The following is a 16,245-nucleotide window of genomic DNA, read 5'->3' as shown; positions in this document are numbered from 1 at the left end:
GGCACAGGTTCAAGGTAAGAGGGCAAAAGTTTAAAGGAGGTGTGTGAGGAAAGTTTTTTATGCAGAGAATGGTAGGAGCCTGGAATGCATTGCCAGAGGAGGTGGTGGAAGCAGGCACGTTGGTGACATTTAAGAGGCATCTGGACGGTTACATGAATAGGGAGGGAATAGAAGGATAAGGAATAAGGGTAGAAGATTGAGATAAAAACGTGTAGAGCTGGATGAACACAGCAGGCCAAGCAGCATCAGAGGAGCAGGAAAGCTGACATTTCGGGCCTAGATCCTTTTTAGTTTAGTCAGGGCATGATGATTGGCACAGGTTCGGAGGGCTAAAGGGCCTGTTCCTGTGCTGTACTCCTCTTTTGTTCCTTTGTTCTTAAACTCACTTCTTTCTATTCTGAAGGAATCTTGGAAATTAATACCAATGTATCAATTATCTCACCAGCCATTTCTTTTAAGAACTTATGTTGAAGGCCATCAGAACCAGGGACTTGTCAGCCTGGAACTCTAATAATTTTCTCAGTAACATGTCCCTGGTGATTGCAGTTTTCTTGAGTTCCTATCTCCTTTCAACTTTCTCAGTTGCAGCTATTTCTGGGATTTTATGTGTAAGCCCCAAAATGGAGATTGATGTAAAATACTCATTCAATTCATCTGCTATCTCCTTATTTTCTGTTATTAACTCCCCAGAATAACTTTCTATTGGGTCAACATGCACTTTGTTAACTCCCTTCCAAACATCCATTGAAACTCTGAATGTTTGTTTATATATTTCTAGCTAATTTTCTCTCATATTATAATTCTTCCCTCCTTATTAATCTTTTAGTCAATCTTTGTTTTTTTAATACTCTGTCCAATCTCTGTCTATGAGCAATTATATGCTTTTTCCTTAAATGTGATACTTTCTTTAACTTTTTTAGTTAACTACAGATGGTGGGTAATCGCTCTGGAATTTTTCCTATTGGAATGTATCTATTCTGTGTATTCTGATATAATCCCTGAAATATCTGTCCTATTTGTTTCAATACAGCTCAATTTTGATTAAACATCCTGTCTAATTTTATTTGGCTCCAAAATTCTAATTTCCAAAACGTGTTCACATGTAAAACTTGACCATGTCTAGTGCTTCAATTATTAGTAATGTCTTAATTGTTAACAGGATGGAGAAGCAGCTTTTGTTGTGAAGAAAGCCTAATGAATTTGGGATTCTTTTCTTTGGAGAAATGAAAACAAGTAGAGATGTTTAAAATTTAAAGGCCTTGATAAATTAAAAAAGAGAAAACTCATATTAACTAAACTGAATTGGTGGCCATAAACTTAACAATCACCAAAATAGCACAAGAAAAGACCTTGCCTTGGATACTGTCCATGAAATTAAAGCTGGAAACAAAAGAACAAAGAATAGTACAGCAGAGGAACAAGTTTTTGGTCCATCAAGCCTGTACTGATATACGACACCTTTCTAAACTAAAACCTTCTGCCCCTATGTGGTTTGTATCCCTGTATTCTCTGCTTTTTCATGTATCTGTCAAGAAGGCTCTTAAACGTTGCATTTGCTTCTATCACCTCCTCTGGCAGCACATTCCAGGCACTAGAAGTTCCATAACAAATTTTAAAAAGAAGCTGGATGAATATTTGTAGAAGAAGAATGTAAAATGGAATGGGCAAAAGGCAGTAACTAACAAAATTCTTTTAAAAAGCTAGTGCTGGCACAACTGCTTCTTGCACTAAAAGATGATGCTTTCATTAAATTATAGTATTACGTGTAATAATTCCATAGCTAATATATTAATCTAACTAATGCACTAAGTACTCAGTACATTGTGAAGATGCAACTTAACACTGCAACTCCTTATGTCTTTTTCTACCAGATTAGGTTGGAAGTCATTGTGTTTAATTTGTTTTTATTTGGCAATGTAATGAAAGGGGCATTCAGAATATACTGTAGTAATTCAATTCCATTTTTGGAATATATTTAAGATTTCACTGCATAGAACATGCAAAACAAAGTTGTTCCACAGTGGTTTTGGATGGGATATAGGTTAAAATAATTTTATTAACAGAATTTAGATTGTGAAATAAGCCATGTAGTTTAATTCAAGTATGTGGTCCAGCCTAAAAACGTTTGTGTATTGGGAAATATATAGCCTGAAATGTTCTTCTGCTTTATCATATTATGAGATGGAGATGACTTCATATAAACTATGTTAAATCCATTATTTGATGACTTTTTTGCATATATATTTTATTTCTCCATTAAATACATTGCCAAATGATAAATATTTATTAAATACAACTAGCATTTCACTGAATTACCAAAGTTCAGGCACACATTAAACACTGCCCAATTGGAATGAGTTCTATTATAACTTTTATCCTTATTTACTTTGGCAAAGTCAGGTGGTTAGTTTGAATTGCAAGTTGAGAAGACAAGTTAACCAATAGATTTGTGCCAATATCTCATAGTAGTCAATTCTGTGGGAGTCAAAGTGCTTTGTGCATGAATATTAGAAGATGTTCTGGGATTGCATATTGTTGTAATTTTATGTTTGTGTTAACAGAACAGCCACAATTATTTTATCCATACTCCTCACGAGATATCCAAAATTAAACAAGGCATAAAGCACTTTAATTCACTGATCCAGTGTTAAATCTTTAATGAGCATAGAAACAAGAGTAGACAATTGAGTACTGTGTCTGAATGCTATTTAAATTAATTTATGAAGACAGGTTTAATTAACCGTTTCAGCCCAATATCATCTTGGCAAATCTACCTCATATTCTTGATAAGATCAATATATCCTTTCTGAGGTACAGTGCCCAGAACTACATGTAATATTCCAAATAGGGTTTGGCCTTGAACTGTGCAGTAGAAATTAATTGGGTTTATGCAAAATAATTCAGCTGACTGTAAATATACTCTACAAGCAGAATTTGGCCTAGCCTTCATTATTGTTGGGTGGGAAAGATCCAAGCCTCCAAGTCAAAGAGTCATGGAGTTATATAACACCGAAACAGACCCTTCAGTCCAACTCATCCAAGCTGACCAAGTTTCCCAAACTAAACTAGTCCCACTTGCCTGCATTTGGCCCACATCCCTTTATACCTTTCCTATTCGTGTACCTGTCCAAATGTTTTTTAAATATTGTAACTGTACCTGCATTTACCACTTGCTCTGGTAGCTCTTTCCACATATGAACCAGTCTCTATGTGAAAAAGTTGCCCCTCAGGTCCCTTTTAAATCTTTCTCCTCTCATCTTAAAAAATGCCCCCTAGTTTTCAACTCCCCCACCCTGGGGAAAAGACCTTTTCCAGTCACCTTATTTATGGCCCTCATGATTTTTATAAATCTCTATTAGGCCGCTCCTCAACCTCTTGCACTCTAGTGGAAAAAGTCGCAGCCTGAACCTATAACTCAAACATTCCAGTCCCAGCAACATCCTGGTAAATCTCTTCTGAACCCTCTCCAATTTAATAATATCCTTCCTTTAGCAGGGCGACCAGAACTGTACACAATACTCTAAAGGTGGCCTCTTCAATGTCTCATACAACCTCAGCATGCCATCCCAACTCCTATCCTCAGTGGTCTGAGCAATGAAGGCAAGCATGCCAAATGCCTTCTTAACTACGCTGTCTACCTGTGACATAACTTTCAAAGAACTATGTATTTGAACCCCTAGGTCTCTCTGTTCAACAACACTACCCAGGACCCTAACATTAATTATACAAGTCCTGCCCCTGTTTGTTTTACCATAATACAATACGTTGCATTTATCCAAATTAAACTCCATCTGCCCCTCATCAGCCCATTAGCCCAATTGATCAAGATCCCTTTGTAATTTTAAATAATCTTCTTCACTGTCGACTCTACCACCAATTTTGGCATCATCTGCAAACACACTAACCATGCCTCCGGGAAGAGGCAGCAAGTTACTGCAAGCTACTGTGGTAAAGAGAAAAGGAGTGTTCCAGCAGAAGGGAGAATAGAGAAGGCATATTTACAGCGAGGAAGGTGTGTGAGTATGTGTTACAATTAAACAGAACAGAAATCTCTAGAATTTACTGCCTGAGTTGGTGTCGGAAGCAGAGACTCTAGACTCTTTCAAAAGATACCTGGATCTGCACTTTAAGTGCTGTAAGCTGTATGGCTTTGGGCCATGTGCAGGAAGATGGAATTAGAAAGAGCATCTGGGTGTCTTCGAGTTGGAATGGAGAAGATAGGCCAAATGGCCCCCTTCTGTGCTCTATCATTTCTATGGTTTCTAAATCTGAAGACAGGGTTAGTGGAGAGATTGTGAATGGACAATTTTACTGCTGCTAGTTTAGTTTTGCCAGAACTGATTAAACCATTTGGCAGGAATTACCATGAACTAACTAGGGAGATTCTATAAGAAAGTATCAGTTGGGTGACAACCATTTCTGAGCACCTGGTTGGTTGTTGGTGAACGTGACTCAAGTGATAATTAAGAAAATGGGAAAGAGAGATGCTGCATACTTAATAGTAAACCATCAGTCCTCTTTCATTACAAAAAGACAATTGGTGGTGAGTTTAACCTGAAGGTCACCACACCTCAGAAAAGGAGAGAGTTTGAGAAAGTGGTACATTCAAGGTGACATTGCAAGCTGACAAGTCAGCTGAGCTAACCAACCCGTTGCATGCCACAGGCCAGTTTAGGGAACTTTGGAATTGTATGTAGTACCACATGTCTGTGGGGATTGATTTGTTTCAGCTTGTGGTTTTGAAGACTAAATTGTATTTAGATAAATTTATCCATCATTTGGACATATAAAATTGCATACACGTTACGACTGAAAGGAAACGAAGACATTAAGCAAAACTATTGCCTTTCACATCTTCTTCATTTGCATTTAAAGTTTAAGTAAATTACAAAATAATATCCTTATTGAGTAAAAGTATTAACTGTGGTCAAAGTTAACTGTTGCAAAAGTTATTTCCTTTCTCATATGAGCTATTTTCTACATTCATTCAGCAATGAGAACATAACAAACAAGACCTCATAAAATAACAATAACACTGCTCTATTATTAATGCAGTAGGATAAAGCTTTTAGTTTATTTTCTTCTTTCTCTGTGAATAAATCAACCTCCATTCAACATAACTCCCAACACTGTGATGTGTAGTTTTTCTATAATAGTAGAATGGATTCAGCAGGTTGTTCAAATGTACAATATTATTTCATTATGGTACAGCTTTCCATTAAACTTTAACTCATTACATGCAAAAATCACTTAGAACTTTTGTCACATGTATTATTCTACATTGTACATTCTATGTACATTGTACATTCATGCTTGTAGGATGATTGCATGACTGTATGATGTTGCTAACAGCAATGAAAGCCATATGGAACAAGCCCTTACCTTTCTTCCATTCATACACTGCTGAAGTTGACTTTTAGTCGGTATAAGGTGTTGACATTTTTCTGGCTGCCACCGTGCCTTCTGCCAATCACAAGTTTGGTTGTCTGAGCAGCTTAGACAAGGAACAACCCACTGTCCTGAAACAGCAGCATAAAGGACCCTGCTATTATTATATGGTATTCTTAATTTATTGAAAAGATTGGAATTATTGATGCCCCATTATAGTCTGATCACAGGTAAAAACACACATTAGAATGCTTGTGTTCCATGTTGTTGGACACTGAAGTACTAATTTCACATGTCAAGTCCCTGACTTGAACAATGTTATGGTTACCCCTGATGCCATTTTGCTTTGAGTAATATTAAGGTGTCCTTGGCAGCAGCCTGACACAACAGTAATTCCCTTCCATATGGTACTGAAGACCCTCGGGCCCATTTTACAGGTTTTTTCCAAAGGCTGACAGAACCGTTGAGTAGAGATAGTAGGAACTGCAGATGCTGGAGAATCTGAGATAACAAGGTGTAGAGCTGGATTAACACAGCAGGCCGAGCAGGAAGGCTGATGTTTTGGGCCTAGACCCTTCTTCTTTTCTGAAGATGGATAGGCCTGAAACGTCAGCCTTCCTGCTCCTCTGATGCTGCTTGGTCTGCTGTGTTCATCCAGCTCTACACCTTGCTATCTCAGAACTGTTGAGTATGCTCTTTTCAGTTTTTCAGATTTTTCTACTGATCCAGTGAACTAGCCTTGGGACTTCTTCCTTCAATGCACTTTTTTGTTGCAATTGCAAAATTGCAGGCTTCAGATTCATGGAGAATAATAGATACATAGAAGAAATTACAACAGAGTAACTGATTTATTTCATGTCATAAGCTTTGAGCATGGTCATTTCTGTCTTGAGAGTTTGAAAATAGCAAGGAACATTTTGAAAAATGATGTTCCACACAGGGCTTCCATTTTAACAAGAGTTGTTTATTTTGTTGCATGACTGACAGGGCAATCAGGCCACTTGCCAATGGAACGAATCAGAGTCCCAAACCATTTTGATGGTGAGGCCTCATTTATCTATGGTTGGTGAGCTGCCCCCACATTTTCAGACAATAGCTGGGACTTTGCCAAGACATTTCCATCTACTGTGTTGTCATCAAGACTTCCAAGTAACACTCCTCACTAATAATCTTCCTGAGGTCAACTGTACCTGCAGTGACACTTAAGCAAGTGCAAATCACTTTCTCAGGGGAATTACGGATAGGTAATAAATGCTGCCTAGCTAGGATTGCCCACATGTCATGAATGGATGGATGAAGCAAACCAAAGCTGATATTGAACAGAAATGTTTAATCATTGTCTCAGGGTCTCTGTCATATATTCCATAGGTTATACACATGAAAAGTCCTTCAAGCACATAGAACTACTCTGAAAATTAATGGCAAGTATCCCACCACTACAGCTGTTTTCAGATCTGGATAATGTCAGTAACATTTGTTTGACGAGCCATAATTCTCACTGTTATTACCAGACATGTTGTGAACTATGCAGGTTTGGCTGTAAAAGCAAAGCATTAAAGATTACGAGAGTTTTTGCAAAAGCCAACATGTGAACAAACTGAACAGTAAGATCTTTAAAGAAGGCAACTTTCATCCTTTTACCTACTAAATAATTTCAATGACCTAAGTGATATTAGCTGAATTTTATCAATCGCTGCTCCATCTTTCCTATGCTATTGAGCATGTAAGATTTTATACTCTTCAACTAGTCACATGAATATAGCCAACATGAATCTAGCCAACAAAGAGGTTTGTCTGCAATTTCCGCTGAGGTTTTCCAGCAAATACCTTTTTCACCAAAGTGGTTTTAAGGATTAAGTGTAAAGTGAATTCTGAGAAGAACAGTTTGTATTGTCAAGGTGCCTTCTTATTCTTTACATGTATTTTAAATTGGTTCTTTTAAAATTCATTTATTTGCACCTTTCTTTAATATGATATGGAGGCAGAAACTATCAGTAACCTTTTTTGTCCATGACATACTTATCTCTGCTGAGAAGAAAGGCATTGAAGACACAGCTTAAATTATATATAATCAGAAATTTTACCTGTGCTTTACAATGCACTACAGGGATTTCCTGCCAACTATAATTTGTCCGAAAGGTCTCAATCACATTGTGATGACTACCTACCTTTGGCATCGCCTGTCTTGCAGTTTTGAAACTGCATCTGAGAAATTGCTGTGAAATAACGGCTTGACATTGGCTGAATGCCACAAGGTTCTTCAGGCCGAATGATCAATTCACAGTCCTGCATGAAAATAAAGAACAAAATGACTAACTTTCTAGTTCACGTATTTTTAAAAGAATAATAATGTAAGACAGTCTGATAGCTTAAGCAATAATATGGACTGAGATTAAACCTTTGACATAGATTGTGTACAGCATGCCATTCGTGGATTCCATGTCAATACTGAACCTATAAATGGAAAGGTTTCACACATAAATAGCTTCTCAAAGTAATGTTATTTATCCATGCAAACCTCACCATTAATAAACCTTAGCTAGTTTCTTCACAGAAGATACTCACGCTCTCTCTTTAAATCTATCAGAGCATGAACCATCATGTATGACTGATGTATTCAATAATCCCTTCAATCATTTTTCAATATCTACATATTCAGCCACTTAGACCCATCACTTCAACACGAGTTCATACCATGAATTTAGTGGTATACTCCTGTCCATTAATATAAAAAGATGGAAAATTATGAGACATTCCTTATTTGGCTCATATTCTGCAATGCTTCATCACAGGAGCACATTTTCATAAAATGATCCCTATTTTAACTTATTGGGTTTGGAATGGCTTAGTTTTTATGGAAAGATTATTTTGAACCCTGACATCTCCTAATATGTGGCTCTAGGTCAAACCCTATTCAGTAATCCTTCTGTGCAGTGACTTGGAATTGTTTACACTGTTAAATATGCCCCATAAATAGTAGTTTGTAAATGGGCTCTATGAAGGCAAGTTGTTATTGCAGTTGTATCAGATATCATAAGAACTTCCAAAAGGCGACTGAACATATGTTCCAAAAGAACTAATTTCCAGAGTTATGATGAAAACGTTGGAGTGTGAGACAGAGTTGGACAACCTTTTCAAAGAGAAAACCAAAGCTCAGAGGGCCGAATGGCTTCCTTCTGTGCTGTAAGATCCTGTGATTGTACTATCTAGGCAAATTCATGCCGGCATATGGTAGCATTGATAGGTCACCGAGCAAAATTTTCATAATAGCATTATATCACTTCTTTTCAATTAAATCATTTGACTAAAACAGCGAACAGAAGACAATGTGTATTTCTATAATTGTTTTGTAAAGATTGACTTCTAAGAGAGCTTTACAGGATATGGATACCGAATGGACATTGGCCAGGTAAGAGATAAAGGTAATTGGGTTGGAAGCAAAAGTATGGCCAAATATGAGTCTTAAAGAGACTGAAGAAGCTATGGGATAAGGTGAAAAAACACAGTTGTCATCCGTAGGGTGAAGGGCAATAAGTGTTTCAAAGGCTGAAATGTGCCGAAACAGATTTTCTGCAGTCCCTCAACCTATCTGAAATTTTGTGGGTGGTGGAGGTGGGGCTGTTGGGGGTTAGGGGGTGTTCGGGGCAACGGAGACCCTGCTTGTACCTGGGTGAATTAATGGTAACAAGGGTTTCATTCCTCTGTTGGAGGTATGTTACTCATGGTGGGGGAGGGGTGAGTGGAGGTCCAAACCATGCCAGAAGTCTGGCAAATTAACTGCACAGATTGATGGTGGGATTGGGGTAAGGGGTGGAAGGGTTGGTGATGGTAGCGGGAGCCTCCTTTGTACACCAATAAACTCAGTGGAGACAATCACTCCCCTTTATGATCATCCCTCCCCTTTAACTTTCTCTACCGTGACTTCTTAAACCTAGCCCCCTACACAAGTTGCAAGACTTCAGACTTGCCTGGGCTCCTCAGCGTTCTGGAATGACCTGTAGTCTTAGCAGTGGCCATTACTCCTGGTGACACTGTTAGAGCTACAGAGCTGACAGCCATCCAACTGGATTGGATCTCTCTAAGATGAGAAGGGGTGGAAGTCATGCCTTAAAGAAATTAATAAACACTGCTCCCAGTGTTAAAAGTCTGCTTGGAGACGCCATTGGATTTTAGCTGGTGATGGGAATAGGGACTGGGGACTACAGCACCCTGTGAAGTCCAGCCCTTAGTGGTTGAAGGAGTCAACACATTGAAGAATGCAGAACACACTGTAGATTTTTGCTGGTGGAATTTGTGAAGTAGATCACTGATCTCTGATCACTAAGTGAAGTGGAGATGTCAATGTGGATCTTAACTTCATTTTAGAAAGCTAGAAGCACCCCTACTGAGATCTGATTAACATGGGGTGAAGGAGTATAGGCTTTGCAAATGTAATCACCCTGCATTTTAATTAGCGGATCTGTTAACTAGCTTTTCATTACCACAGGGGAAGAGGTACAGAAAAGGATCTAAGATGGGGAGAAAAGTAGTGATGAACTGAATATTCAGAAGGCAGGCATAGCACAGCAGCTATTTGTATTTTTGGAGCCAGACTTTCTGCATATCTTCCCACGCTCTGTAGTACCACAATCTAATCCTCTTTTGAGGTGAGCAAAGAATGTAAGATACAGCAAGATAAAGTAGAAGGAGACGTTTTGTCACAGACTAAAGGGAATTGAAATTGTCTCTTGTTCTCCAGGAAGTTCTTGTCATAGTTTTGGGATTTGGCCATTAAAAGAGAGAGACTGCAGAGTCTGAAATGATCAAACTATATTTGATAATGGACAGACTGTGCTCACTAAGTTCTCTCATGTTTATAGCTTGTAGACCTCAAGACTGAAAGGTTCTCCTCCTACAGGAGGAGTAATAGTGGTGGGAAAATGTGATATCATGAGGACAAATGTGTCCAAGGAGAGGCATGGCACCTGTGGTAGAAATTAATATAGACATAAATGTTATTGGAAGTCGGAACATGAGAAGGTAGACATAATCACAGAATAATTACAGTGCAGGTAGAGACTATTTAGCCCATCGAGACCATGTCAATTTCTGCAATAACAATTTTGCCCGCCCTACACGGTAAAAACCAGAGATAGAAGTGTTGATTAGGCAAAATATGTGCTTTTATAGTCATAGAGTTATAAAGTCATACAGCACCGAAATAGATCCTTCAGTCCAACCAGTCAATGCCAACCATAATCCCAAACTAAACTAGTCCCACCTGCCTGCTCCTGGCCCATATCCCTCCAAACCATTCCAATTATCTAAGTGTCTTTTAAATGTTGTAACTGTGCCTGCATCCACCACTTCCTCAGGAAGTTCATTCCATACATGAACTACCCTCTGTGTAAAAAATTTGCCCCTCATGTCTTTTTTAAGTCTCTCTCCTCTCACCTTAAAAATATGCCCCTAGTCTTGAAATTCCCCATCCTAGGAAATAAAAACCTAACCCTATCTATACCTCATGATTTTATAAACCTCTACAAGGTCACCCCTCAACCTCCTATGCTCCAGTGAAAAAGGTCCTAGCCCATCCATCCTTTCTTTATAACTCAAACCTTCCGTACCCCGCAACATCCTGGTAAATCTCTTATGAACTCTGTCTAGCTTAATAATATCTTTCCTATAACAGGGTGACCAGAACTAAATTTTTATTCTACCTCATAAACCACAGATCACTTGAAAATACACGACCAAATTCTCATTAAATTGATCTTTTGAATCAACCTGTGCATGTATGTTATATCACTCTGGAGCAGATGGGACTTGAATCCAGCATTCTGATCCAGAGGTAAGGATACTATACAACTGCACCATAACATTGCATTAAGCATTTTCTAATCAACCTGTTCACAGATGCTATGGGTAGGGATGCTATCCCTGTGCTACATTGAGCCCTATTCTCACTGAATTACCCTCAGTTAACATATAACCAGCACCCGTTTCCTAGTTCCATTGGGCCTCGGGCATCCCTGTTAGACCCTACTAGAAAATAACACCACTCCCTTTCTCTTTCCCTTCTTACAAGTTAATTTCTGTCCTCCTGAGGTGCTTCCCAAATTGCCTTTTCAAAGCCATGACCAAAACTCTCAGGTGGTGCACCCCCGATCCTGTATTGACATTTTTCTTCTATAGTGAGAGAAAAAGGATTGAGTGAGGCAAAGTGGGTAATAGTGCTGATGCTGCTTAGGGGAAAGGAGATGAGGTGTCCTCTGTGAGTGAATAGGCAGCACAGAGGCCATGCAGGGTTCATAATATAGGGATTGAGGAGGGGAAAAGAGACCAGGTGAGACAAGATGTTATGTGCAATTATGAGAGGAGAAGAACCTGAGCCTTGATGGTGCTGTAGCACAAACAGAGTAAGAGTGAATGTGAAGTGACAGAGAGCAGATGGTGGCATTTACTATGCTGTAGTGGAGGTCATTGACCTTCTTCCTGCATTGCTGGGCTTTCCTCTGGACCATGACGACCACACTTGGACCGGGCTGGCAGGATCTGGTGGCATGGTCTCCACCAACGGTCCTATAGGAACAGGGCATCCTTCCTGTGCACGACCTTGATCACCAGGACCTTGTCTGCCATGGCTGAGGTGAATTTCTGCAACTGTGCTGGACAGCTTCAGACTGTCAGAACTTACCTGGGTGTGCTAATGCCTTTTGAGTAAGGTGCCAGTACCAGGGATGCTGGTATACCCTGATAGTGGTGAGTATGTCTCGCTAAAGCAAGATGAAGAATTAGGCTAGCATCGGGCAAGAGGGGTGCTTAGCAGCATGGAATGAGGTGAGTATGGGACACTTACACAAGAAAACATTTTAGGTGGAGAGAAACTCTCCATGAAACTCGATGAAAATGACACTTAGCTAAAAATATAGCGCAGTGAGTATGTGTTAAGGGAGCAATGTTAAGTACAGAGAGACTGGCAGTGTCCATGTAAGTGAGTGAGTACTAAGAAAACAAGCTAAGAGCCATAACATGCATTCTGTGTAATGCATGAAATGCACATGTGCTTCTGTGCATACAGTGACCTGGCAAAAGCATGAACATCGTATGTGTCCCTGAGTTTCAAGTGACGAGTTGAAGAGCTGAAGTATTCTGAGAGTCAGTTCAAGATCAGACATAATGATGTATTGAGATTGTTGGCTCGCTGATGCCAACCTGTGTGGATGAAGATTGAGGTGAATGGTGACCATAAAGCATGAAAGGATGTTATTGTAAAGAAACAGTTACATGAAGGCAGGGGGACAAATATTCTGGAAGCTGCAGCTGCCAGGTACCTACTCTGAGTTACATTTCAGGAATTTTCACCATCTACTTTCTTGGGGAAGGACAGTAGAATTAAAGTGGCATTTGAATAAGGAAGTTGGGGCTTTAATAAGATTCAAATACATAGAAATAAAATGGATGCCACTCAATGACAAAATTCTGATGTCACTATTTAAGTCCTTAATTTTTTTTGACATCGAGACTCTGATTTTTAAAAATTCTCTCCAGATTTTCCCATCTTTCTCACCAGTGTTCACACGATACAAGGGAGGGGAATGTTTTGTCAAATATTACACTTGAGGCCAATGTTCTATAAGGGTTTGTCATGACTTTATTGCTTTTGTATTCTATTCCTTTGAATATAAAGCCGAGGATAACTTTCTTTGACTTTCGCATTGTGCCTTCAACTTTCAACTATCTGTGCATGTAAACTCTCAGATCCGTCAGTTCCTGCTTCTGTTTGGAAAAGTATCCTTTGCTTTGTATTGCCCTTTCTTGCTTTTCCTACGAAAATGCATCACTTCAAATTTCCGTGTGCTCAAATTCATTGGCACTTCATAGTGCATTCCACTAACCTGTCTTGAAGTCTGTCATTGTCTCTCATTTAGCACCAATAGTACATTTTTGAAATTGCGTATTGCCTATATTGTTGTATGTGTGTGTAAGGATCTCAAATGCTGAGAAGTGCTTAAGCATCGGCCAATATGATGATACCCTGAGGACCCAGGTTGGAGAACAGCTTTGGACATTGAAGGAATATGACCTAACACTGAGGTCTCTCTTATAGTCTTACAAACAATGTCTATCATACCAATGTAATTTACAGCTAGTTACCATCACGCATCTTGTTTAAAACAAGGATTTATTTTCATTAGATAAACAAGTGGTTTTCCTCTGCATCACTAGACCAACCAGGCCCTAGAGATCTTTACCAGGAAAGAGGAAGGAGGCAGCAAATTTATTAGATGCATCTTTTGCCAAGATGAACTGCGGTGAGAATTCCTCATAAAATACATATAAATCTAGGTGTTTACATACACATATATCAAGAAAAGCAATGAGCCTTGGAAAGCCCCAGTTTACCTTTATTATATCCACTTTCTTTGTTTATACATGTAGATCCCTTTTTTGGTCCCTAATTTTCCTTATCACTCCTCTTGTCTTTCACTATCTATGTGCCCATGAAAGAATTTTGAATTCTTTTTCTTTGCTTTCATTCTCTTCTCATACATTTCTTTTGCCCATTTTGTTTACTTTTTGCCTTTCCCTTCTAACTGGAGTTGAACACTGCTTTTCCAGAGGCAAAATACTAAAGTTGGAAGATGTGCTGGAGGCAGGGGAGACATTGGAGAACAGAGCTGAGGAACTGATCAGAGAATGCCTCAGAAAACTTCACACTGCCTCTGATGACCAGATCAGAGGATGGCCATAATTGAAGAAAGTGAAGAATGCTAAGAGGTGGGAATCAATAACATGCGATGAAGTTGAAGTTATCAGGGTAACGTGTTATTCACTGTGGAGACCCAAAACATGACCTCCTGACTTGAAGGAGTAGTGGAAGGAGGAATGTGATATAGGAGCCAAAGAAATGGGAAAAGTGCCACAAATGTTTTGATGGGAGAGGGGGATCTTTGTAAAATAAATTGTAGAGAATGGCAAGGACTTGCTGAATTAACTAGAATGACAGATTAAAAAAATGCACATGAACAAAGTCACCACCTGCAAGTTAAAAATATCTTAATATTTTAAGGGGAACCTTCATTTTCTTATTTTTAACACCTTTGAATTAAAATTTTGTGTTTGCTAATTCATTTAAATGATAGAAAAGTGAATACTTCATAAAACTCAGGAAACTCAAATTAAAATATGTCGAAAAATGCGATGTAATTAGAAGTAAGATCTTTCATAAGAATACCAAATTATGCAAATATGTTTTTGCATATAATTTACAGCACAGAAAAATGCCATTCAGGCCAATTGGTCCATACTGGTGTTTTAAGTTCTGGTTGAAGTACTGTTTGAAGTATTGCTGTATTGGAAATCTCTTTAATTCTAAATGGCAAGTTGACCAGACTTCTTGAATTTTGTAGTAATCATGACGTTAGCCAATATAAATATTAATAGAAGTGTAGCACTTTTTGAATTTTAATTGCTCGGGCATGAAATACAATGTGGCACATGTAGCTGGACAAGTTCAGTAGCAATTTTGAATTTGTTCTTGACACAAGGCCTCTTTTGTTTAGCGATATGTGGATAGATCAGACAAGATGAATCATACTGTGAATCAATTGTGTCAGACTGCAAGTGTTCATTTAGTGTCTAGAGGACTGAGCTTACTATTTTATTTGGAGGAATTACTCAAACTAACATGGACATTAGAAAGTTCCTGCCTTGCAGCCTAACAATTTGCACAGGGCTTCACAGGGTAGCATGAAATTTCTGAACATTCTGTGATTGCTGTCAGCAAACTGCAACAAGATAACTTAACAGGGATTTGCTTGTTCATACTTGTGCACTGCATGGTATATGTGTCAAACACAAAATCAGCTTTGATTGTATGTTAGAATTTTCAAGGAATAGAAACATAAACTGAGGTATGTCAGCCATAATCTTGTTGAATTTTGGACTATATGACAAACTGAATAACTTGTTCCTTCTCTTATATTCTTATAGAGAAAACATGAATTGTAAGCCAGTTTTACTCTCAGAATACATTGTGTTCCTTAAAATTGTTATCCTTTACATTAATTACATTTTGATCATGATTTGATGGAACAGAGTCTTCATTATCACTTATTTCAGTTTAAAAAATAAGTAGATGACTCCATGTATCTTTCTTCATTAAAATTGCCAAACTAAGAAAATTCATTATTGTGAACATAACATGCAATCCGGTTTGTAGACTTATTAGAAGCAAATAATAAAAATAATACATTCTGAGAAAAAAAATAAAAGGAGTCTTTTCCTTTTGGTTTAAAACATTCTATTTGCACAGCATGCTAATCTTTTCTGATCAAAGAGCTTTCTAATACAAAATGAAAAGTGTAAGAGAGGTACAGCCATTGCTGGAGGTCAGGATATACACATTAACTATCCTACGAAGACATACATTATGGGTTTTGTTAACAGCTTGTGGATTTGTCATGTCATCAACAGGTACTGAAGTGCCATGACATCCCTGTTGCCTTGCACAAAGATGAAACAGCTTACTATCTAAGGTATGTTTGCAAACTATCATTCATACTAAGGATGAGATGTGAACAAGCAAGCTAATGTGACCATTTCCCTCTTTATGGTGACTATTTCTATCAACTCATTTTTTGAAGTCAGATTAAAATAGGCTACAGGCATCTGGATTGGGATCAAAAGGCAATATCTATGAAAACAAAATTGCAGAATAAGCACTTGCGAATGTAAATAGATGTTTCTGTGTTTATTTTACGCTCATTTACTGCAATTAATTATGTATCGAGTTCCTGTTAGTGTTCCAACACAGTGTGTGCTTATTACAATATGTTCATCATAGTTTTCATGCTGCAGATGCAAGGCTAAAAC

At 38.3% G+C, this 16,245-nt stretch overlaps 1 protein-coding gene across 1 annotated transcript in view; it reads right to left on the bottom strand.

The window, feature by feature from the left end:
- Positions 1-16,245, bottom strand: part of cped1 (cadherin-like and PC-esterase domain containing 1) — a 302,217-nt gene that overhangs the window by 27,037 nt on the left and 258,935 nt on the right. Inside the window, exons 16-17 of the mRNA XM_048608017.1 lie at positions 7,557-7,674; positions 5,383-5,519 (exon numbers count right to left, since the gene is read on the bottom strand). Of these exons, the coding sequence (XP_048463974.1) occupies positions 5,383-5,519; positions 7,557-7,674 (255 nt within the window). The remainder of the gene's footprint in view (positions 1-5,382; positions 5,520-7,556; positions 7,675-16,245) is intronic.

This window comes from Rhincodon typus, chromosome 18, assembly GCF_021869965.1.
Source record: "Rhincodon typus isolate 14 chromosome 18, sRhiTyp1.1, whole genome shotgun sequence".
Classification (NCBI taxonomy): Eukaryota; Metazoa; Chordata; class Chondrichthyes; order Orectolobiformes; family Rhincodontidae; genus Rhincodon; species Rhincodon typus.
The sequence above is the reverse complement of the archived record's forward strand: the minus strand, read 5'-3'. Positions and strand labels throughout refer to the sequence as shown.